The sequence below is a fragment of the Rhinoraja longicauda genome, chromosome 22 (assembly GCF_053455715.1).
Source record: "Rhinoraja longicauda isolate Sanriku21f chromosome 22, sRhiLon1.1, whole genome shotgun sequence".
NCBI classification, from domain to species: domain Eukaryota; kingdom Metazoa; phylum Chordata; class Chondrichthyes; order Rajiformes; family Arhynchobatidae; genus Rhinoraja; species Rhinoraja longicauda.
The window spans coordinates 14,888,673-14,912,903 of record NC_135974.1 but is presented as its reverse complement, the minus strand read 5'-3'; the positions used below and the strand labels follow the sequence as shown (position 1 = coordinate 14,912,903).

Below are 24,231 nucleotides of genomic sequence, written 5' to 3'. Positions count from 1 at the left end.
CACTTGCTGCCTAATATATCCCACCCCTTGACAGGTGCCATTGCAACAAGATAATCAATGTTATTCACTTCACCTGTCAGTGGTCATAATGTTTTGGCTGATCGGTTTTAGTACAATCCCTGGTTAGGTACAGAATGCATGGAAACAGCCCACTGAGTCCATATGCAAGAGTCGCCAGGTTTTGGTGCCATTCCACAGTCCCATCTCCAGCTGGCCATAAAGGCCCATTGCAGCCATCCCCTCCGTCTGGTCACCCCGTGAACCGTCGTCCCTCTCCTCGCCCGGCCCCCCTTCAGCCTCCGTGCTGGTGGGGCTGCATCTCGCAGCCGACTTTGAGGGTACGGATGGTGAGACCACCGAGTTCCTCCTACCGTCCCTTGTCCAGCCCCTGCCGTCGTCACCGACTGCCTCCACCCCCCCCCCTCCCCTCTCCGGTTCCCGGTCTTCGAGGACGAGCAGGGGCCGGGCTCGGCGTCTTCCCTCTCCCGGTGACACATAGAGCGATGCACCAACACAGAATGAGAGACGTTGTAATGGGGAATGGGCCAGTCCAGATTGTTCCAACTTGAACAATTTACAAAGAGCAATGGAATAAAGAACCACTTCACTAGTCCTTGCCAACCCTAGCTTGAAAAGGGGAAGTGGGAGGATTTGCATGTTGACAAAGACAAAGAAATTGGTTATGGAAGGTCAACTGAACCTTAGGTTTAGTTATGTTTAAATTATTATTGTCACATGTACTGAGGTACGGTGAAAAGCTTTTTGGTTGCGTGCTAGCCAGTCGGTGAGAAGACTATACGTGATTACAATCGAGCCGTCCACAGTGTACAGATACAAGATAAAGGGAATAATGTTTAGTGCAAGATAAAGTCCAGTAAAGTCAGTTTCAAGATAGTCTGACGGTCCCAATGAGGTAGATGGTAGTCAGGACTGCTCTCTAGTTGGTGATAAGATGGTTCAGTTGCCTGATAACAGCTGGGAAAAAACTGTCCCTGAATCTGGAGGTGTGCGTTTTCACACTTCTGTATCTCTTGCCTGATGGGAGAGGGGTGAGGTGGGGGTGACCGGGGTGAGACTGGTCCTTGATTAAGCTGATGGCCTTGCCAAGGCAGCATGAAGCGTAGATGGAACCTCTCCATGGCACCTTGCAATGCATCTTTGTTTTAAGCCATCCTGCCCAATCTGTAGATTTTAGATGTCAGACTTTAGAGATGTGGCGTAGGAACAGGCCCACCGAGTCCGCGCCGACCATCAATCACCCTGTACACTAGCACTGTCCTACACAATAGGAGCAATTTGTAATTTTACCAAAGCCAATTAAGCTACAAACCAGTACGTCTTGGGAGTGAGGGAGGAAACCGGAGCACCCAGAGAAAACCCACGTGGTCACAGGGAGAACGTACAATCTCCATACAAACAGCACCCATAGTCAGGATTGAACCCAGTTCATTGGTGCTGTAAGGCAGCAGCTCTACCGCTGTGCCACTGTGCCACCCTGAAAGGCTTCAGTCGAAATGGTGATGATCTGAATCTTGACCAGCCGTACTTTAGAAGTGAAGGTGGAGGATCCAACCGAGCAGGTATCATGTTACCAATCACAGGTAAAGGAGGATCACTCTGTACTTTGGAGTTCAGATGTTGAAATGTCCTGAGGGCTAGAGATGTGAGTATTGCACATGGGAGAAATAGTGAAGGTATGCAACTCTTATGAACTGCCTTGTGAGGGTGGAGTCATTGAGTCATACAGCATGGAAACAAGCCCTTCGGCCCAACCCACCATGCTGAACAAGATGCCCCATCTAAGCTAGTCCCATTTGCCTCCTCATATCCCTCTAAACCTTTCCTGCCATGTACCTGCACAAGTGTCTTTTAAAATGGTGATATAGTACCTCCCTCAACTGCCTCCTATCATTTGGGCTGTATGTTACCCAGTGGAATATTTTGTCACTGTAAGGTTGTTACTCCTTCCAGAACTGTATCACATAACTGAGCACATTCCAGGTAGGATCAATATCAGTAGAGAAACATCCAGAGACAATGTACGAAGAGCTCTTGAATAAAGTCCACGTTCGTTAGTTGACTGGTCTCGTGTATTGCCCATTCTGCAGTGGGCTTTGTCAGAGGGTAAGAACCTACTGAGCACACTTCACTCAGGAACCATGCAGGTTTTTGTCTGCTCCATGGTGCAGCGCTAGAGTTGTAGGTTTTCTCCCACACTCCAAAAACATATAGATTTGTAGGTTAATTGGCTTTGGTAAGTTGTAAAAACTGTCTCTAGTATGTCTAGGCTACCTATGTCTAGTCTGTGTACGGGGTGATTGCTGGTCGGTGCGGACTCAGTAGGCTGAAGGGCCTGTTCCTGCGCTGTATCTCTAAAAGCCTAAAAAAAAAGAGACAGCATGGAAACAGGCCCTTCATGCCATCGAGTCCATGCTGTCCATTGATACTAGTTCTAGGTTATCCCACACATGAGGGGCAATTTACAGTCCAATTAACCTACAAACCAGCACGTCTTTGGGATGTGGGAGGGAACCCACTCGGTAGTACGTGCAAACTCCGCACAGACAGCACCCGAGGTCAGGATCCAGCCCTGGTCTCTGGCACTGTGAAGCAGTGGCACCGCCAGCTGTGCCACTGTGCTGCCCCAGAGGCAATGATGTGGAATAACAGGCCACGACAGGCACGATGTTAAATATGGAAACAGAGATCCTCACATCCAATATGGTTTATTACTTACACTATATCGTTCCACCCACAGATAACCGGTAACATACTAAGTAATTCACAAATGTTTTAAGAAACCCACCTGTGATATTACCTGTGACATTTCTGGCAATATATCCCTTAGGAATCTTCAACCTTCCCTGCTTGGCATTTCAATTCCTTCGCATTGATCTAAATTTCAACCTCTGCTCATGTGCTTCCTGTGGTTGTCTCGATGGTGGCGCAGCGGTAGAGTTGATGCCTTACTGCACCAGAGTCCTGGGTTCGATCCTGACTGCAGGTGCATTCTGTATGGAGTTTGTACGTTCTCCCTGTGACCGCGTTAATTTCCTCTGGGTGCTCCGGTTTTTGTTTAGATTTTTTTTTTAGATTTTAGAGATACAGCGCGGAAACAGGCCCTTCGGCCCACCGGGTCCGCGCCACCAAGCGATCCCCGCACACTAACACTATTCCTACACACACCAAGGACAATTTTTGTTTTACATTTGCCCAGCCAATTAACCTACATATCTGTACGTCTTTGGAGTGTGGGAGGAAACCGAAGATCTTGGAGAAAACCCACGCAGGTCACGGGGAGAACGTACAAACTCCGTACAGACGGCGCCCGTAGTCAGGATCGAACCTGAGTCTCCGGCGCTGCATTCGCTGTAAGGCAGCAACTCTACCGCTGCGCCACCGTGCCGCCCGCATTCCAAAGATGTGCAGGTTTGTAGGTTATTTGGCCTCCGTAAATTGCCCCTAGTGTGTAGGATAGAACTAGTGCATGTGTGATCGTTGGTAGGCGTGTACTCGGTGAGCCAAAGGGCCTGTTTCCACACTGTATCTCTGAGCTAGACTAAACTAGACCTATCAACGAGTAATTTTTTTGTTTTTAACCCCTTGTTTCAGATCCCTTCCTCATACCTACTGAATATTTGTACACATACTCATGTGGCTGATGGTCAGAAAGAACCAAGTTGCCTTCAAGAGCCGGCACAGGAACATTAACATCAGGAAACCTAATGGGGTGATCTCATCATGGTTACACAACTGGGCTCACACCCAGAGATAGAAATTCACTGCAATTGGGAATTTAAAGTTATGTAATTGAAAAAAACAATGAAATTAAAACAGACACAAAGTGCTGGAGTAACACAGCAGGTCAAGCAGCATTTCTGGAGAACATGAATATGCAACGTTTCGGGTCAGGACTCTTTCGATTTTAGACTTTAGAAATATAGTACGGAAATAGGCCCTTCAGCCCACCGAGTCCACGCCGACCAGCGATCACGCCATACACAAACACTATCCTACACACTGGGGGCAATTTACAATTTTACCGAAGCCAATTAACCTACAAACCTATATGTCTTTGGAATGTGGGAGGAAACCAGGGAAAAACCAAGCTGCCACAGGGAGAACGTAGTCAGGGTCGAATCAGGTCTCTGGCGCTGTAAGGCAGCAACTCTATCGCTGCGCCACCATGCCGCCCCCACTCTTCTGCAGACTGACAAGCGGAGTCAGGGGGTATGGGGAGAAGGCAGGAACGGGGTACTGATTGAGAATGATCAGCCATGATCACATTGAATGGCGGTGCTGGCTCGAAGGGCCGAATGGCCTCCTCCTGCACCTATTGTCTATTGTCACTGTGGTAGAGGGGAGAAAGCTGGAAGGGGGGAGGATGAAGCCTGACAAGTGATAGGTGGATACAGATGAAGGGGGTGGGGGTTGATAAGCAGATGGTTTGACAAAAGCCAGATGAAAAGATAAAAAGTGTGAGATAAGTAAAAAAAGAGTGCAAATTATGAAGACAGAGGAAGGAATGTGGGTGGAAGTGGATGGGGGTGGGGGGGAAAGGCCTTGCGGCAGCCCGGGGTTCGTCTGGATCGAGCGCCGTTTCAGGAGACCGAGCGACTGGACTTTGAAAATGGCGACAAAACTTGGCGACTCTTGCATGCAGTCTGAGTGGACTATTTCTATGCACTTTGTACTAATCGGGGTTTGGGCTCAGGTATAGCAATACTTTGACTGAACTGGATGCAAAAAAAGAATTTCACTTGTACATAATAAAAAATTTCACGCGATAATAAAGAACCATTGATTCTTGTCAATTCAGGCGCAAGTAGGGATAGATAATAATCAACGACATTGCCAGCCGGGTCCACATTTTGGTGAATGAATAAAAACCTAGTGAATCTCCTAGGTTCAACCATATCCTGCAACTTTCATCTAAACGCCATACATTCTCCCCGTGACCGCATGAGTTTCGGCCGGGTGCTCCGATTTCCTCCCACATCCGGAAGACATACAGGTTTGTGGGTTAATTGGTCCTCTGTAAATTGCCCCCTGGTGATGAATGCGGAAGTGGGTCACATAAACTAGTGTGAACGGGTGATCGATGGTCGATGTGCTAAAGAGCCCGTGTCTCTACTAAACTTGAGTTATAGGGCCATACTGCATGGAAAGAGGCCCTTAGGCCCAACTTGTTCATATCTAAATCTAAATGCCCCATCAACACTAGCTGCACATACTAGTTTTTGGCCCATATCCCTTTAAACCTGTCCAAATGTCTTTTAGCTGGGGCGACACAGTGGCACAGCAGTAGAGTTGCTGCCTTACTGCACTAGAGACCAGGGTTCAATCCTGACCACAGGTGCTGCCTGTACAGAGTTTGTACATTGTCCCTGTGACCACGTGGGTTTTCTCTGGATTCTCCATTTTCCTCTCACACTCCAAAAATGTGCAGGTTTGTAGGTTAATTGGCTTCTATAAATTGTCCCTAGAGTGTAGGATAAAACTAGTGCATTGGTCATTATTGGTCAATGTGTACTCAGTGGGCTGAAGGGGCTGTTTCCATGCTGTATCTCTAAACTAACTAAACAGTTTGGCATGTTTTGGGGAGACTGCTATTACCAAATGCAATGTGTGAGAGACTGGCATCAGGATGGTGCCCACATCACACAAGTGATCTCAGCATCATGATTTGATTTGTGTGCGTATAACAAACATCATAGTTTGCACCTGAAAGATCCAATCTATGTTGATAAGGTGGAAACATGTGGTGCATGATTTTGTTATTTCATCAGCAACATGAACGATGCTATAAAATGATCAGGTTCACCAAGGGGGTTGGCACCACAAAATGCCTGGCCAGTTTCCTGGTGGGTAGGATTTCACCTGTGAATAACAAACAGGACATGTTTAAAGCACTCAGCAGGTCAGGCAGCATCTGAGGAAAGAGAACCAGAGGTAACGTCACTGCTGCCAGACCCTTCACCAGGTGAAGGCTCTGGGTCCCTCCCATTTCTCCCATAATTCTGCCCCCTCCCCCCTCCCCCCCTACATCTTTCCATTATATCCCTAATGGATATCCGTTCTTCCATATCCCTTTCTCTGGCTTTACATTTCACGCCTCTTCTCTCATCTCCTCATAAAGCCATGCAGAACATAAACATACCCTTCAGCCCAACCTGCTCATGTTGACCAAGATGCCACATCTATGCAAATTCCACCTGCCCGCATTTGACCCATATCCCTCTAAACCTTTCCTATCCATGTACAGTGCATTCAGAAAGTATTCAGGCCCCTTCACTTTTTCCACATTTTGCTACGTTACAGCCTTATTTTAAAATTGATTAAATTCATTTTTTTTATCATCAATCTACACACAATACCCCATAATAAAAAAGCAAAATCAGGTGTATAGAAATTTTTGCAAAGTAATTAAAAAGAAATAACTGAAATATCACATTTACATAAGTATTCAGACCCTTTGCTATGACACTCAAAATTGAGCTTATTTTCATCCTGTTTCCATTGATTATCCTTGAGATGTTTCTACAACTTGATTGGAGTCCACCAGTGGTACATTAAATTGATTGGACATGATTTGGAAAGGCACACACCTGTCTATATAAGGTCCCACAGTTGACAGTGCATGTCAGAGCAAATCCAAGCCATGAAGACGAAGGAATTGTCCATAGGCCTCCGTGACAGGATTGTATCGAGACACAGATCTGGGGAAGGCTATAAAACAATTTCTGCAGCATTGCAGGTCCTGAAGAACACAGTGGCCTCTGTCATTCTTAAATGGAAGAACTTTAGAACCACCAGGACTCTTCATAGAGCTGGCCGCCCAGCCAAACTGAGCAATCAGGGGAGAAGGGCCTTGGTCAGAGCTCCAGAGTTCCTCTGTGAAGATGGGAGAACATTCCAGAAGGACAATTATGTCTGCAGCACTCTACCAATCAGGCCTTTATGGTAGAGTGGTCAGACGGAAGCCACTCCTCAATAAAAGGCACATGACAGCCCGCTTGGAGTTTGCCAAAAGGCACCTAAAGGACTCTCAGACCATGAGAAACAAGATTCTCTGGTCTGATGAAACCAAAATTGCACTCTTTGGTCTGAATGCCAAGCGGCACTGCTCATCACCTGGCCAATACCATACCTACGGTGAAGCATGGTGGTGGCAGTATCATGCTGTGGGGATGTTTTTCAGCGGCAGGAACTGGGAGATTAGTCAGGATCGAGGGAAAGATGAATGGAACAAAGTACAGAGAGATCATTGATGAAAACCTGCTCCAGAGCGTTCTGGACCTCAGACTGGGGCGGAGGTTCACCTTCCAACAGGACAACGACCCTAAGCACACAGCCAAGACAACGCAGGAGTGGCTTTGTGACAAGTCTGTGAATGTCCTTGAGTGGCCCAGCCAGAGCCTGGACTTGAACCCGATCGAACATCTCTGGAGGGACCTGAAAATAGCTGTGCATCGACGCTCCCCATCCAACCTGACAGAGCTTGAGAGGATCTGCAGAGAATGGGAGAAATTACCCAAATACAGGTGTGCCAAGCTTGTAGCGTCATACCCAAGAAGACTTGAGGCTGTAATCGCTGCCAAAGGTGCCTCAACAAAGTACTGAGTAAAGGGTCGGAATACTTATGTAAATGTGATATTTCAGTTATTTCTTTTTAATTACTTTGCAAAAATTTCTAAACACCTGTTTTCACTTATTTATTATGGGGTGTTGTGTGTAGATTGATGATAAAAAAAAAGAATTTAATCCATTTTCAAATAAGGATGTAACGTAGCAAAATGTGGGAAAAGTGAAGGGGTCTGAATTCTTTCTGAATGCACTGTATCTGTCCAAATGTCCTTTAAATGTTGTTATTCCGACGAAGATGTCCCATCTCAACTTACTCCACCTGCCCGCATTTGCCCCATATCTCTCTAAACCTTTCCCATCCATGTTATCTTACAGCCTTGTCGTTTCATCTCTGGCCTTTGTCCATCCATCTGCCAATCAACCCCGCCTGCCCCTCACCTGTATCCACCTATCACTCGGCCGACTTTGTCCCGCACCCACCTCTTTTTCCAGCTTTCTCCCCCCACTAAAATGAGTATGAAAGAGGATCCCAACCTGAAACTTCGCCTATCAATGTCCTCCAGAGATGCTGCCTGACCCGTTGAGTCCCTCCAGCACTTTGTGCTTTACTCAAGAATCCAGCATCTAGCCTTTTGTATCTCTGTTAAAATTAGTCTGAAGGGTCCCGACCCGAAACGTTACCTATCCATGTCCAGAGATGCTGCCTGACCCACTGAGTTACTCCAGTACACTGCGTGTTTCTTTTGGGAAACCAGCACCCGCAGTTCCTTTTGTCTGAAAAGCTAATTGTTTCTCCATCCGCAGATGCTGCCTGACCTGCTGTGTGCTTCCTGCACTTTCCGTTTTAATTTCAGTTAAGCGGAATCTGCAATTTTTAGAATTTATTTGAGTTGCTAGTGCCATCTAATCCAGGCTTAATCACATTTATACAGCGTGTTTTTTGTTTCTGCACATAAATAGGTGCACATATGCACGATTAACAAACATACGTGTTAAATAGCCGGAAAACAAAATATTGACATTTAACTTTGACAAGGTGCTGGTACCATCACAAAAAAAGCACTGCATTTATACACAATCTCCTCATGAGAAACAGTCCTCATGAGAATTTCTAGGTGCTTGTGCACATAATTAAATAGATAATCTCCCTCAACGATTATACAAAAATAACATATATGGTGGCAGGATATAGCAGAGGAGGAAAGCGTTCAGATATCACTGAAGAGAGACACAAAATGCTGGGGTAACTCAGCGGGTCAGACAGCATCTCCGGAGAAAAGGAATAGGTGACGTTTCGGGTCGAGACCCTTCTTCAGACCCGAAACGTCACCTATTCCTTTTCTCCGGAGATGCTGTTTGACCCGCTGAGTTACTCCATCTTTTTCTGTCTATCTTCAGTTTAAACCAGCATCTGCAGTTCCTTCCTGCACGTTCAGCCATCGCTCGTGGCCCAATCAATCCCACTGCCCCACTCTGTCACCAGAATCGTTCAAATCCTTCCTTTCCAAGTATCACATGACATTTGGCCCATTAAACAAACACGTTGACTTCACTTCAAGCTCATGACATTACGAAGCAAGTTAGTGCTGTGCTGTGGTAAAGAATTAGCGGAGGTGGGGGGTTACGGCGTACAGGTGAACCATAAGTTATCTTCAAGTCACACTGGGGCTCACAGGTCAACTGCATCCCATCTGCATTTCACAATCAATAATTTTGGCAATCAAATGACACAGTAGCTAGTTGTCGTAGAGAGTGCAGCCTTGTTTATCTCATCATTTCGGGCCGTGCTTTGAATGGCTTCTTCGGTTCCAGAGGCAACATCAGACGTTCTCGTGGATGAGGCTTTGCCGAGAAGGTTCTTGTGATGTGATGTTGCTTTCGAATGCAAAGGGCTCAGTTGTTGTTGTTCTTGCTTACGATCCACCAGGAGGCTGTGGATAAGGAGCGACAACACGAACGGAGTTAACGTTTACCTCTCAGTCTGAAGAAGGGTCCAGACCCAAAACGTCACCCGTTCCTTGTCTCCCGAGATGCTGCCTGACCCGCTGAGTTACTCCAGCATATTGTGTCTACCTTCGATTTAAACCAGCATCTGCAGTTTTTTTTTCCTACACCTCTCTCAAGTCTGATACCTACACCCCTTTCTTCTCAAAGAGCAGTGCAATGGCGCAGCGGTAGAGTCGTTCCATATACCCACCATGAATATGGGTACATTCGTCAAAGTAGTTCCACAAATATACCCATATATTTGTGTGGAAAAAGTTACCTGTGTGGACAAAGTTATCCCTCAGGTTCCTGGTAAATCTTTCCCCTCGATTCTTAAATCTCTGTCCTCTGGTTCTTGATTTCCCCTCTCTGAGTAATAGACTCTGTGCCCTTGGCCGACTGCTTGAAGTTCCGACTCTTCCTGAAGTTCAGTTTAGTTTAGAGATACAGCGCGGAAACAGACCCTTCAGCCCACCAAGTCCACGCCGCCCAGCGATCCCTGTGCACTAGCACGATCACCAGCACTAAGACTGTCAAAGACTAGAGGGCATAGATTTAAGGTGAGAGGGGCAAATTTTAAAGGAGATGTGCGGGTTAAGTTCTTAACCAGAGAGTGGTGGGTGCCTGGAATGAGCTGCCAGGGGTGGTGGTGTAGGCAGATACAAACGTGATGTTTAAAAGGCTTTTAGGTATGCACCTGGATATACAGCGAATGGAGGGATATGCCAGATGAGATTATTTTATCTTGGCATTATATTCGGCACTGTCAAGGTGCTGTACTGTTCTACGTTCTATGGTTTAATATACTTCTCAGCATTGTAGCGCATCAGTTCCAGAGCAAAGTCCAATGTCCACGGTGGGGAACAAGTGAATCGGACAGTACCAATAGACAATAGACAATAGGTGCAGGAGTAGGCCATTCGGCCCTTCGAGCCAGCACAGCCATTCAATGTGATCATGGCTGATCATTCTCAATCAGTACCCCGTTCCTGCCGTCTCCCCATACCCCCTGGCTCCGCTATCCTTAAGAGCTCTATCTAGCTCTCTCTTGAATGCATTCAGGAGAGCTCATTTCTAGCCCTAGCTAATTTCTCCTTACATAGTTCAGTGTTGATTTTTCTGTATCAGAAATTTCCCCTAAAATAACCTGGGATATTCGCCGAGGACGCTTGACAAATGCCGGTTGTTGTTGCTTTGCGGAATCATTATGTAAAGGGGAAGTAAGTTACACAACACATTGCATGACTCAAAGTAGAAATGCACATTCTATGTAAAACACAGACCCCAATATTCAAATCAGAGTAGTAAGGATATGAAGTTGACTGAATGCAAATTTCTTTATGTAATTGTACCGTGCTGTAAATGTACTTTGAAACTAGATTGCACATTCTTGAAATGCTGAAATACAGCCATTGTGAATTTGTCGCTGCAAAGCAGTGGGATTGACCAAAGAAGGATTTCAACCCGAAACGTCACTCATTCCGTCTCTCCAGAGACGCTGCCTGTCCCGCTGAGTTACTCCAGCATTTTGTGTCTACCTTGGAATTTACCAAAATCAGGTATGAAAGGGTCTCGACCCAAAACGTCACATATTCCATTTCATATGCTCATAAGCTATGGAGCAGAATTAGGCCATTCGGCCCATCAAGTCTACTCCACCATTCAATCATGGCTGATCTATCTTTCCCTCTCAACCCCATTCACCTGCCTTCTCCCCACAACCCCTGACACCCGTACTAATCAAGAATCTGTCAATCTCCGCTTTAAAAATATGCATTGGCGGCCTCCAGTGATGCTGCCTGACCCGTTGAGTTATTCCAGCATTTTCTGTCTATCTTCGGTGTAAACCAGCATCTGCAGTTCCTTCCTACTCATTCTAAAACTAAACTCAACTCCGTACAGAGAGCACTGGTGGTCAGGATCTCACGCGGGTGTCTGGCGCTGTAAGGCAGCACCTCTACCGCTGCGCTACCGTGTCTCTCTTTCTCCTGAAATATCCAAACGTCCTGGTAGGAAGGCACCCCTCGCGGTGCGCGGACTAACGAGGGCTGTGCCAGGAGAGGGACGACGGGTCACGGGATGATGGGGATGGATGCAATGGGCCTTTGTGATACACGTGATAATAAGGAAGCCATTGGACCATTGGCATCATTCCACCCTTACCAGGGAGCAACATTGTTGTCATGAGTTCAGGAGTCTCCAGGAAGTCCACGTTATTCCTCTGGAAGGTCTTGCTGTGGTTCGCTTGCAAGTGGCTGAGGGTTGGTTTTCCACAGAGCAAGAGAAAAGAACCGGATGTTAAATTACTCGACAATCCGTTACATGAACACAGAGCGGAGACACTTACTTTAGTTTAGTTTAGAGATACAGCGTGGAAACAGGCCCTTCGGCCCACCGAGTCCACGTCGATCAGCGATCACCCCGTACACTAGCACTATCCTACACAATAGGGACAATTTGCAATCTTCACCAAAACCTACAAACCGTTACGTCTTTGGAGTGTGGGAGGAAACTGGAGAACCCGGGGAACTGTCTTTAGCTTTAGTGTATTTTAGAGATACAGCATGGAAATAGGCCCAGCGAGTCCACAGCGACCTTCGATCACTCGTTCATCCTAGTCCCATCCACTCCCTACACACTAGGGGGAATTTTACGGAAGCCAATAAACCTACAAACCTGCACGTTTTGGGATGTGGGAGGAAACCGGAGCACCCGAAAGAATCCAACGTGGTCACGGGGAGAACGTACAAACTCCACACAGACTGCACACGAGCTCATGATCGAACCCGGGTCTCTGGAGCTGAGTCAGCAACTCTACCAGCTGCGCCACCGAGTCACCCTTTTCTTAGATCCTGCACACGGAGGTGGGAATTTTCTCTTGAAATGACTTACGGTCGTCAATGCCAATGCCCATCCCACCTGTCTGCAATTGGTCCGTATCCTTCTAAACATTTCCTATCCATGTACCTGTCCAAATGTCTTTTAAATCCTGTTATAGTACCAGCCTCAACTACCTCCTCTGGTAAATACCTTTGATTTGTACCAGCATCTGCAGTTATTTTCCTGCACCTCCTCTGGCAGCTCGTTCCAATAACCCAATACCATCTGTGTGAAAAAATTGCCCCTCAGGTTCATATTAAATCTTTCCCCTCTCACCTTAAACCTGTGTCCTCTGGGTCTTGATTCCCCTACTCTGAGTAAAAGACTTTGTGCATTCCCCTCATGATTTTATACACCTCTGATAGATATAAACCCTTAGCTTGCCCAACCTCTCCCTATGGCTTAGGCTTTCGCGTCCTGGCAATATCCTCGTAAATCATCTCTGCATTCTAGCACTTTGTCTTTTGTTCACGGTTCCAGCATCTGCAGTTCCATGTGTCTCCAGTACATTTACAATCTACTCTTGTTATTACAAACCTCTTTATAACAGATTTTGGTTATAACAGACAGCGCCCCACAGTAATCAGACACCACTGTCTCTTTAAGAGCACAGAATGCCAGTTACACTGCGGGAAGCCATTGACAAGCAATGGCTTTGATTGACACTTATGCAATGATACTTTATTAAACAATGTAACAAACAGCTCTTAATCTTTTTAGCTTGCAGTAACAAAACAAAAAAAGGCTATAAGCAAAATGGGGTGAACACTGCCCAGTCCATCACGGGTCACTGACCTCCCCACCATCAAAGGGAGCTACAGGAGTCACTGCCTCAAAAAGGCAGCCAGCGTCATCACAGACCCACACCACTCTGGCCACTCTCTCATTTCACTCCTGCCATCGGGAAGAAGGTACAGGAGCCTGAAAACTGTAACGTCCAGGTCCAGGAACAACTTCTTCTCTACAACCATCAGGCTATTAAACACTACAACCTCTAAATGTGCTCCAAACTACATAAACCGAGGGCATTATTTTTGATTTTGCACTATTATTGTTTATTTATTTGTTTTATATATATATATCAGACACACATATATATCCGTATATGTATATATGTGTGTATGTGCATGTGCTTGTGTGTATGTGTGTGTAAATATATATATATATATATATCAGACACACATATATATCCGTATATGTATATATGTGTGTATGTGCATGTGCTTGTGTGTATGTGTGTGTGAATATATATATATATATATATATATATATATATATATAGTGAACGTTTTGTTTTGTATTATGGGTTTTACAGAGCACTATGTTGGCATATCTGTTATGGTGCTGCAAGTAAGAATTTAATTGTTCTGTTTCAGGACATATGACAATAAACACCCTTGACTCTCAATATATATTTTTAGCTGTTAAAAATAACGTAGGTGGTTGGAGCAAATCTCTTACAGGGGTTATAGGGGACAATCGGCAGTAACGGACACGATTTCCCCCTCTATGGTCTGGTGTAACGAGTGTTATCTGTTCCCCCATTTCCATGTGCTCCAATCTCGCTCACCAATCTCTCATGTGGAACCTTATCAACAAAATTACCAAAGATGCAAATGCTGGATATCCTCTTACCTATTCCATTCACCACATCCTCCAAGAACTGCGGTTGATTCATCAAAGGTTATTTTCCTTTTGTTAATGCATGCTGACTCTGCACAAACCCGGTATTCTTTTCTGGGAATTCCAGTTCTTACATCCTTCATTACAGACGCTGCTAATTTCCCTACTACTGATGCTGAGGTAACTGGTCAATACTTCCGGGTTCCTCTGTCCTTCCTTTTTGAAATAGTGGAGTCACATTTGCAAAGCTCTAATCCACAGGAACAACGACAGCACGTATAGAATTTCGGAGGAGAATAAGAAAAATATTCACTAATCTCCACCGCCCTCTGTTTCAAAACTCTGGCACCTTAGTCATCACATGCTTGGGATTTATTAGATTTTTAGTTCCACCAACTCCTCAGGTTCCATTTTATAAACTGACGCTGACTATCGTCAGTTTCTCGTTCATGCTGGAACCTAAATTCCCTCTATTTGCTGACAGCTGTTTGTGTCTTTTTCTGTGAAGACAGAAGGGTCTGAAGAAGGGTCTCGACCCAAAACGTCACCCATTCCCGCTCTCCAGAGATGTTGCCTGTCCCGCCGAGTTACTCCAGCTTTTTGTGTCTATCTTCGGTTTAAACTAGCATCTGCAGTTCCTTCCTACACAATGAGGTTTGATTGATTCCACTGCCGTGTGTGTGTGTGTGTGTGTATGTGTGTGTGTGTGTGTGTGTGTGTGTGTGTGTGTGTGTGTGTGTGTGTGTGCGAAATGTTTCTGACTGCGTGTGCATGCGTATGTGAGCATGTGTGTGTTTATGTGTCGCACATGCTTCTAAATGTGTGTGGGTATGATTCTAAATTTGTGTATAAACGTGTGCAAATGTTTCTAACTTTGTGCCTGTGTGCATTTCTAAACGTGTGTGTAGGAATGTGTAGGTATTTTAAAATGTGTCTGTATCAACACGAATGTTTCTAAGTGTGTGTGTGTGCGCATGTACCCCAGTGTTTCGAGATGCGTGCATGTGTGTGAGTGTGCGTGCAAGTGTGCGCGTGAGCAAGGTAGCACACACCAGTTTTCCCTGGTTTCCAGCCCAGGTGAACAGTCACCCACCCCCATAGCAGCTTTCTTTCTCTCTCCACAGATGCTGCCCGACCTGCTACAAGCATTCTACAAGCATCTTCTGCCCTTATCTTTTCTAGCGGTAAAAGCTAGAAGGCTTTCTTCCTTCCTTAGAAGGCCTAGAAAGTTCGACATGTCCCCAACAACTCCCATCAACTTCTACACATGCGCTGTAGAAAGAATATTTCCGGATGTATCACAGCATGGTTTGGGAACAGTTCCAACCAAGAACACAAGAAATGGCAGAGAATTGTGGACACAGCCCAGAACATCACACAAACCAACCTCCCTTCTACTGCCTCCATGTAAACCTCACGCTGCCTCGGCAAGGCCAGCAGCATCATCAAGAATGAGTCGCACTCTGGCCACTCCCTCTTCTGCCCTCTCCCTTCAGGGATGGTTTCTTCCCAGCTGCTGTGGGATAGTAGAGACCTACTATCTACCTCACTATCTTTAATTAGATTTTACTGGACTTAACCTTGCCCTAAATGTTGATCCTGTATCTGTACACTGTGGACGGCTCGATTGTAATCATGTATTGCCTTTCCGCTGACTGGTTAGCGCACAACGGAAGCTTTTCACTGTACCTCGGTATACGTGATAATAAACTAAACTGGACAAAGCCGGTACGATCCCTACCTCCTCCACGAAGTCCTGTCCTGCCAGAGTTCGTAGACCAGGAAGCAGCTCTCGTTCCCCAACTTCTGAACGGAGATGCTGCAGATGAAGAACAAACCAAACATGAAACCAGCGCACACGCCGCCCCTCAGACGAAACATCATGAAGCCATCATAGCAGATGGTTCCTCTAAAACCAGCTATACTCTGTTGGGTCCAAAGGGTGAATTAAGTTGGTATAGAACACAAAGTGCTGGGGTAACACAGCGAGTCAGGCAACATCTTGGGAGAACATGAATAGTCAACGTTTCGGATCAGGACACTTCTTCAGATTGATTGCGGAGAGGGGAGAAAGCTGGAAGAGAGGTAGGGGCAGGACAAAGCCTGGCAAGTGTTCGGTGGATAAAGGTGAAGGCAGGGTGGGGTTGATTGGAAGATGGGTAGACAAAGGCCAGAGCTGAAAAGGAGACAAAAGAGGCCGAAAGTAGACATGGAGGCAAAGGGTGTTGACAAGTGTGGCACGGGGGCCAGCGGTAGAGTTGCTGCCTTACTGCACCAGAGACACGAGTTCTATCCTGACTATGGGAGCTGTCTGTACGGAGTTTGTACATTCTCTCTGTGACTGTGTGAGTTTTCTCCGGGTGCTCCGGTTTGCTCCCACACTCAAGAGACGTGCATGTTTGTAGGTTAATTGGCTTTGGTAAAAATTGTGAAAACATTGTCCCCAGTGGTTTAGTGTATGCGGTGATCACTGGTCGGCATGGACTCTGTGGGCCGAAGAGCTTGTTTCCGCGCTATATCTCTAAGTCTAAACTCTAGAGAGACCAGAGGTTTGGATCACTGTCTAAAATGGTGGGACAGGCAAAAAGACCCACCAGATTTAGACAGTATTTTGATGGAGTTAAAGACCCATGATCTGTCGTTCGATGACTTAGTGCTCTGAGGGATTAGTTGGTCACAAGGTCAAAGGAATAGGAGTAGAATTTGGCCTTTTGGCCCATCAAGTCTACTCCGCCATTCAATCATGGATGGTCCATCTCTCCCTCCTAACCCCATTCTCCTGCCTTCTCCCCACAACCTTTACACTTGTACTAATCAAGAATCTATCTATCTCTTCCTTAAAAATATCCACTGACGGCCTCCACAGCCTTCTGTGGCAAAGAATTCCTCAGATTCACCACCCTCTGACTAAATAAATGTCTCCTCATCTCCTTCCTAAAAGAACATCCTTTAATTCTGAGGCTATGACCTCTAGTTCTCGACTCTCCCACTAGTGGAAACATCCTCTCCACATCCACTCTACCCAGGCCTTTCACTATTCTGTATGTTTCAATTAGCCCCCCCCCCCCCCCCCCCGATTCTTCTAAACTCCAGCGAGTGCATGTCCAGTGCCGACAAACGCTCATCAGAGAAAGCAAAGAGTGGGGATAAATGGGTCCCTTTCGGAATGGCAGGCAGTGACCAGTGGGGTACCGCAAGGTTCGGTGCTGGGACCCCAGCTATTTACGATATACATTAATGACTTAGATGAAGGGATTAAAAGTACCATTAGCAAATTTGCAGATGATACTAAGCTGGGGGTAGTGTGAATTGTGAGGAAGATGCAATAAGGCTGCAGGGTGACTTGGACAGGTTGTGTGAGTGGGCGGATACATGGCAGATGCAGTTTAATGTAGATAAGTGTGAGGTTATTCACTTTGGAAGTAAGAATAGAAAGGCAGATTATTATCTGAATGGTGTCAAGTTAGGAAGAGGGGATGTTCAACGAGATCTGGGTGTCCTAGTGTATCAGTCACTGAAAGGAAGCATGCAGGTACAGCAGGCAGTGAAGAAAGCCAATGGAATGTTGGCCTTCATAACAAGAGGAGTTGAGTATAGGAGCAAAGAGGTCCTTCTACAGTTGTACCGGGCCCTGGTGAGACCGCACCTGGAGTACTGTGTGCAGTTTTGGTCTCCAAATTTGAGGAAGGATATTCTTGCTATTGAGGGCGTGCAGCGTAGGTTCACTAGGTTAATTCCCGGAATGGCGGGGCTGTCGTATGTTGAAAGGCTGGAGCAATTAGGCTTGTATACACTGGAATTTAGAAGGATGAGGGGGGATCTTATTGAAACATATAAGATAATTAGGGGATTGGACACATTAGAGGCAGGAAACATGTTCCCAATGTTGGGGGAGTCCAGAACAAGGGGCCACAGTTTAAGAATAAGGGGTAGGCCATTTAAAACGGAGATGAGGAAGAACCTTTTCAGTCAGAGAGTGGTGAAGGTGTGGAATTCTCTGCCTCAGAAGGCAGTGGAGGCCAGTTCGTTGGATGCTTTCAAGAGAGAGCTGGATAGAGCTCTTGAGGATAGCGGAGTGAGGGGGTATGGGGACAAGGCAGGAACGGGGTACTGATTGAGAGTGATCAGCCATGATCGCATTGAATGGCGGTGCTGGCTCAAAGGGCTGAATGGCCTACTCCTGCACCTATTGTCTATTGTCTATTATAGAGCCTCAACATTACATCCCTGTTTTTGTATATAAGCCTCTTTAAATAAATGTTAACATTGAGTTTGCTTTCTTTACTACCTATTCAAGAATGATCCCAGGAATGAGTAGGTTAACCTATGATGAGTGTTTGTATTCACTGGAATTTAGAAGGATGAGAGGGGATCTTATAGAAACATATAAAATTATTAAGGGATTGGACATGCTCAATGCAGGAAACATACATGTTCCCGATGTTGGGGGAGTCCGGAACCAGGGGCCACAGTTTAAGAATAATGGGTCGGCCATTTAGAACTGAGAAGAGGAAAAACGTTTTCAGACAAAGAGTTGTGAATTTGTGGAATTCTCTGCCTCAGAATGCAGTGGAGGCCGATTCACTGGATGCATTCAAAAGAGAGTTAGATAGAGGTCTTAGGGCTAGTGGAATCAAGGAATATGGGGAGAAGTCAGGAACGGGGTACTGATGGTGGATGATCAGCCATGATCACATTAAATGGCGGTGCTGGCTCGAAGGGCCAAATGGCCTACTCCTGCACCTATTATCTATGTATCTGTGTATCTATGACTTGCAGATTCACTTTTTGGGAATCCTGCACCAACACACACCCAAGTCCCTTTGCACCTCCGATTCCTGGATTCTCACCCCATTTAGAAAATAGTCTACGCCTTTATTCCTACTACCAAAATACATGACTCCATACTTCGCTGCACTATATTCCATCTGCCACTTCTCTGCCCACTCTCCCAACCTGTCCAAATCCTTCTGCAGAGTCCCTGCTTTCTCTACACTACCTGCCCCTCCACCTATTTTCGTATCATCCGCAAACTTTGCCACAAAGCCTTCAATCCCCTCGTCCAAATCATTAATATACAACATGAAGAGTAGCGGCCCCAGCACCGACCCTTGCGGAACTCCGCTAGTCACTGGCAGCCGACCAGAAAAAGCCCCCTATATTATCACTCTTTGTGTCCTGCCATCCAGCCAACCTGCTATCCATGCTAGTATCTTTGATACCGTGGGCTCAATCATCTTCCTAAGCAGCCTAACGTGTGGCTGTTGGGAGGTTTATTTTTGGCTGACATGGACACGATGGGCCAAACGGCCTCGTTCTGTGTCATGAACTCTATGATTCTACAAGGAAGACTGCTTGGGTGAGTGTTGAAGGAGGTAGCTTTTATCCATTTAAGGTACTATCACAATGTTTAAGAAGCATTTAGGCAGGTACATGGATAGAACAGGTTTAGTGGGATATGGGCCAAACGCAGGAATTTGGGACTAGTGTAAATGGGGCATGTTGGTCGGTGTGGGCAAGTTGGACCAAAGAGTCTGTTCCCATGCTGTACGGCGCTATAACTATGATAACTTGAGGGCGAGAGAGGAAGAAAGGTGCAACAAATGTTGATATATTCTTACATCCAAGTAAATCTAAGGCCCGATGTTGTAATGGGATACTAATTCAGTGACTTATGAAGTCTCAAGCAGTTTCCAGGGATCATCACAGTGGGAGATACATAGGATATGGAACAAAGCACACACAAACAAGTGGATGTGCGTAGGAAGGAACTGCAGATGCTGGTTTACAACAAAGAAAGACACAAAATGCTGGAGTAACTCAGCGAGACAGGCAGCATCTCTGGAGAAAAAGAATGGGGGACAATTCGGGTTGGGACCCTTCCTCAAACTCGCGTGTGGAGCTGAAGTGCTGAGGAAGGGATATGGTGATACCGACCGTCATTAGTTTGGGAAGTGAATCCAGAAGCAGGGAGAAGCTACGATCGAGACGAAGGTAGACACAAAGTGCTGATGTAACTCAGCGGGTCAGGCAGCATCTCTGGAGAAAAGGAATAGGTGACGTTTCGGGTCAAGACACTTTTTCAGACCCGTCTCGACCCAAAACGTCACCTATTCCTTTTCTCCAGAGATGCTGCCTGACCCGCTGAGTTACTCCAGCACTTTGTGTCTACCTTCGTCTCGATCGTAATCACGTACAGTCTTTCCGCTGACTGGTTAGCACGCAACAAAAGCGTTTCACTCTACACGTGACAATAAACTAAACTCAAAATCAAACTTCAACATATAGCACAGCAGTGAGACCAGACATGCCGTAACTTTGCCACCATCTGCCTGGAGCTTAGAGTAGACCCCTGCTCCAACTTACTGCAGGCTCCCACTCTGACTGGCTGTGGACTCCACATAGCGTTCCAGAGCTTGTCGGAATTCCTGCACCTCTTCCTCCAACACTGACATTTGCCGCTGTGCCACCAGAATGTGCTGCAGGTGGGGCACAAGAGAAGGACAATTTAGAGGTTCCCCGTTCACAGCGTTGGTAATCGTAATCTGGTCAAGTCATTTGGTCAGAGTCTTCAGGGAGGAGGAGACAGGTTGGGGGTGGAGTGCATTGATTAAGTTACCAAATGCTATGCACACAAAGGAGAAAAATCCTTCTTTTAGAGATACAACACGGAAATAAGCCCTGCAGCCCACTGAGTCTACGCCGACCAGCGAGCGCCCTGTACACCAGCACTATCCGACACACCAAGGACAATTATAATCAAAGCCAATTAACCTACAAACAAATACGTCTTTGGAGTGTAGAGGAAACCAGAGCTCCTGGAGAAAACCCACATGTCATGGGGAGAACATACAAACTACGGACAGACAGCACCTGTTGTTAGGATCGAGCCAGGTCTCTGGTGCTGTAAGGCAGCAACTCTACTGCTGCGCCACTGGTGCGGAGTCACAAAATGACTTTAAGAGAGTGGTGGGGTTTGGAATACTGCCTGAAAGGGTGGTAGAAGCACGAATTCCTAGCAGATTTAGTCAAGATTTTATTTGTACGTATCTATGCATGGTACATCTAATCTTTTTGGATAGCATGCAAAACACTGTACCTCGGTACAGGTGACAACAATAAACCCAAGCTTAAAGCTAAGGATGAATTATAGCGGCACTCTAGGATCGGTCCAGGTTCGGTCCTTACATGTTAGTATATTATCCTAGCACCCATGCCCACACCAGCTCTGATGAAGCAACATGCACAGGTTCCATACTTACCGTTTTTGTTGTTTCCTCAATCACTTCTTCCTTTAAGGGCTCCAGTCTCGGTGTCTATAAGGCAGACAATGAAACAACGGCTGTTCATTTAGTTATTGGTATCTGCAACACGATGCCGAGTCCAACAATTTCAGCGGGTGAGTTGGATCCCACTTTCCACACCCCCCCTCCCCACTGCCCCCCCCCCCCCCCCACCCTCCCCAGACCCATTCCTCGCTCCTTTACTTTCCTCAGCCTCATACCACTGTCTCGTGGCTGGTCGTTCCTGCATTCAGTCTACCTTCCCATCACTAGGACATCTGGTGTTGGGTGGTAGGTTGGTGTTGATGAAGGGTTGTAGGTTGGGTAGGGGTTGTAGGTTGGTGATGGGTTGTAGGTTGGGTAGGGGTTGTAGGTTGGTGATGGATTGTAGGTTGGGTAGGGGTTGTAGATTGGTGATGGGTTGTAGGTTGGGTAGGGGTTGTAGGTTGGTGATGGGTTGTTGGTTGGCGATGGGTTGTAAGTTGGGTAGGGGTTGTAGGTTGGGTAGGGGTTGTAGGTTGGTGATGGGTTGTAGGTTGGTGATGGGTTGTAGGTTGGGTAGGGGTTGGTGATACGTTGTAGGTTGGGTAGGGGTTGTAGGTTGGGTAGGGGTTGTAGGTTGGTGATGGGTTGTAGGTTGGTGATGGGTTGTAGGCTGGTGATGGGGTATAGATGGGTGAGGGATGCCTAGTGAAGGGAGGAAAGTTGCTAGTGGGTGGTGAGTTTGTGGGTTGGTGATGGGTGGGAGATTGGTGTGGGCGTGGGTTGCTGGTTGGTGATGGTTGATGGATTATTGGCACAGTCAGGCTCTGTGCTGACCAATCGCCTTGTCTATGAGCAGCCCCTCACCTTGCACTCCAACCTGTCAATGAGCTGCTGAAGCCGGTTAACCTGGGTCACCCACTGGCTGGCTGGCTCCACACAAACCCCTGGAACAAGGGAAAGCATAGTTTAGATCGTTATTCTGCTAACTGGTAGTGCACACCAATGCCGTCGGTGTAACCATGCAAGACCTCTCAAAACAGCTGCAGTAATTCTTTAATTTGCAAATATTCAATTAAGTAGCTTTTCTGCACCTCTTGCCTGATGAGAGAGGGGAGAAGATGGAATGACCGGGGTGAGACTGGTCCTTGATTATGCTGGTGGCCTTGCCGAGGCAGCGTGGTGTAGATGGAGCCAATGGAAGGGAGGTTGGTTTGCGTGATGGTCTGGGCTGCTTCCCAATGCTATTTGTTAGTTTTTATTGGAGATATTCCTAACTCATTTCGTGCTCCATTTTCATAGTCCTTGCCCTGCTCAAAGAGTCCACTAACACCTTAGTCAAAGCAAATAATTCTATTTGCAGAGGAAGCTAAAACAAGAAATGAAATTCCACCGGGTGGCGCTTCAATGGCAGCCTCGCCTACAGTCTGTCTGTCCCTTTCCTCTTTTTTTGTTATTTTGAGTGAGTTTTAAAAGTATGTGTTAATGTTCTCTGGTTTGTTTTATGTGTGGGGGTGGGCAGGGGGGGGGGGGGTCGGGGAAAACCTTTTTTCAATCTCTTACCTTGCCGGAGATGCGATTGTTTTCCGGATCGTATCTCCGGTCGCTCTGCGGCCTAACATTGTGGAGCTGGTGGCCTTGCTCGGGACTGACTTTGAGCCCCACCGCTGGGCGTGGACTTACCATCAGAGCGTATGATTCCTTGCCTGGGATGGACGCTCCAACTGCGACCTGCGGACTTTAACATCAAGGAGCTCGTTGTCTCGGGTTGAGACCAAGGTCGGGAAGCTCCAAAAGCCGCACGACGTTCGACTAGCCCCGGCCCGGGGTAGATCGCCCGGCACGGGGGAGCTGAGAATCCCCCCCGATACAGGAGCTTGATCGCCCCGAAGAGGAAGGCTCGCCGCCGTCTACGGGAGTCAAGATCGTCCCGTCAAGGGAAGGTTAGAGGCCCCCGACCGCTGGAGGACAAAGAAGGGAGAGATTGAACTTTTTTTCGCCTTACATCACAGTGAGGAATGCGGAGGAGTCACTGTGGGGGATGTTCATGTTGAAATGTATTTTGTATGTTCTGCTGCATTTTATTGGTATGACTGTATGGCAAATAAAATTCCTCGCATGTTACAAAACATACTTGGCTAATAAAGTATGATTATGATTTTTATTATGATGAATCAGTTCCTCCTGTTTCCATTTCTCATCCCACACAAACTTCCTCCTTAAGATGATAATATAAAGTTATTCATAATGCATATTATCAATACTATTGATAAATAGCATTTTATGAAACAGCCTTCACCTTGGAAAAAAACATTCATTATGCTTCTCAGCATCATAAACCGCTGAGACGCTGAAGTGAGCCACAGAAGCAGATACTGAGAGGATGTATCGCTTCTTCAGACTGACCCCGACACATTAGTTTGTGGGTCTCACCCGACACATTAGTTTGTGGGTCTCACCCATCCTTTTTCTCCAGAGATGCTGCCTGACCTGCTGGGTTACTCCAGCACTTTGTGTGTCCGTCTTTGGTGTAAACCAGCATCTGCAGTTCCTTTCTGTGCACACTTAGAGCATGTGACCAATTGCCCATCACAGAGGAAGGTTGTAAGGGGAAAGAGAGAGGTGGAGAGGAGTGGTCTGGAAAGAGAGTTCCAGAGCTCTGAACGCTGCCAGTGACTGCTGGAATTGGAAGAGATCAGAACTCTTCAGGGTTGTGGAGATAGCGAGCAAAGTGGACAAAAGTATTAAAACCAAACCATTATTAACGCGACATGTGATATTTTTACTTTGGTCCTCAGGGCATCAGTATCACACGGCTAACAACCAGACAGTGAACTTGCAAATTACTCAGAGCAAATTGGATTTTCACTGCCTGCTATTTTTATTCCCC

At 46.5% G+C, this 24,231-nt stretch overlaps 1 protein-coding gene across 2 annotated transcripts in view; it reads right to left on the bottom strand.

Annotated features, from left to right (window-relative positions):
- Nucleotides 1-8,914: 8,914 nt before the first annotated feature.
- LOC144604413 (N-terminal EF-hand calcium-binding protein 1-like) overlaps nucleotides 8,915-24,231 on the bottom strand; it is a 59,064-nt gene continuing 43,747 nt past the window's right edge. Inside the window, exons 8-13 of one of the 2 annotated variants that reach the window (XM_078418802.1) lie at nucleotides 22,209-22,288; nucleotides 21,339-21,392; nucleotides 20,443-20,555; nucleotides 15,818-15,895; nucleotides 11,737-11,828; nucleotides 8,916-9,518 (exon numbers count right to left, since the gene is read on the bottom strand). In XM_078418802.1, the coding sequence (XP_078274928.1) occupies nucleotides 9,481-9,518; nucleotides 11,737-11,828; nucleotides 15,818-15,895; nucleotides 20,443-20,555; nucleotides 21,339-21,392; nucleotides 22,209-22,288 (455 nt within the window). In that variant the 3' untranslated portion in view covers nucleotides 8,916-9,480. Of the gene's footprint in view, nucleotides 9,519-11,736; nucleotides 11,829-15,817; nucleotides 15,896-20,442; nucleotides 20,556-21,338; nucleotides 21,393-22,208; nucleotides 22,289-24,231 lie in introns of both variants that reach the window. The other variant, XR_013548719.1, reaches the window with a different exon arrangement.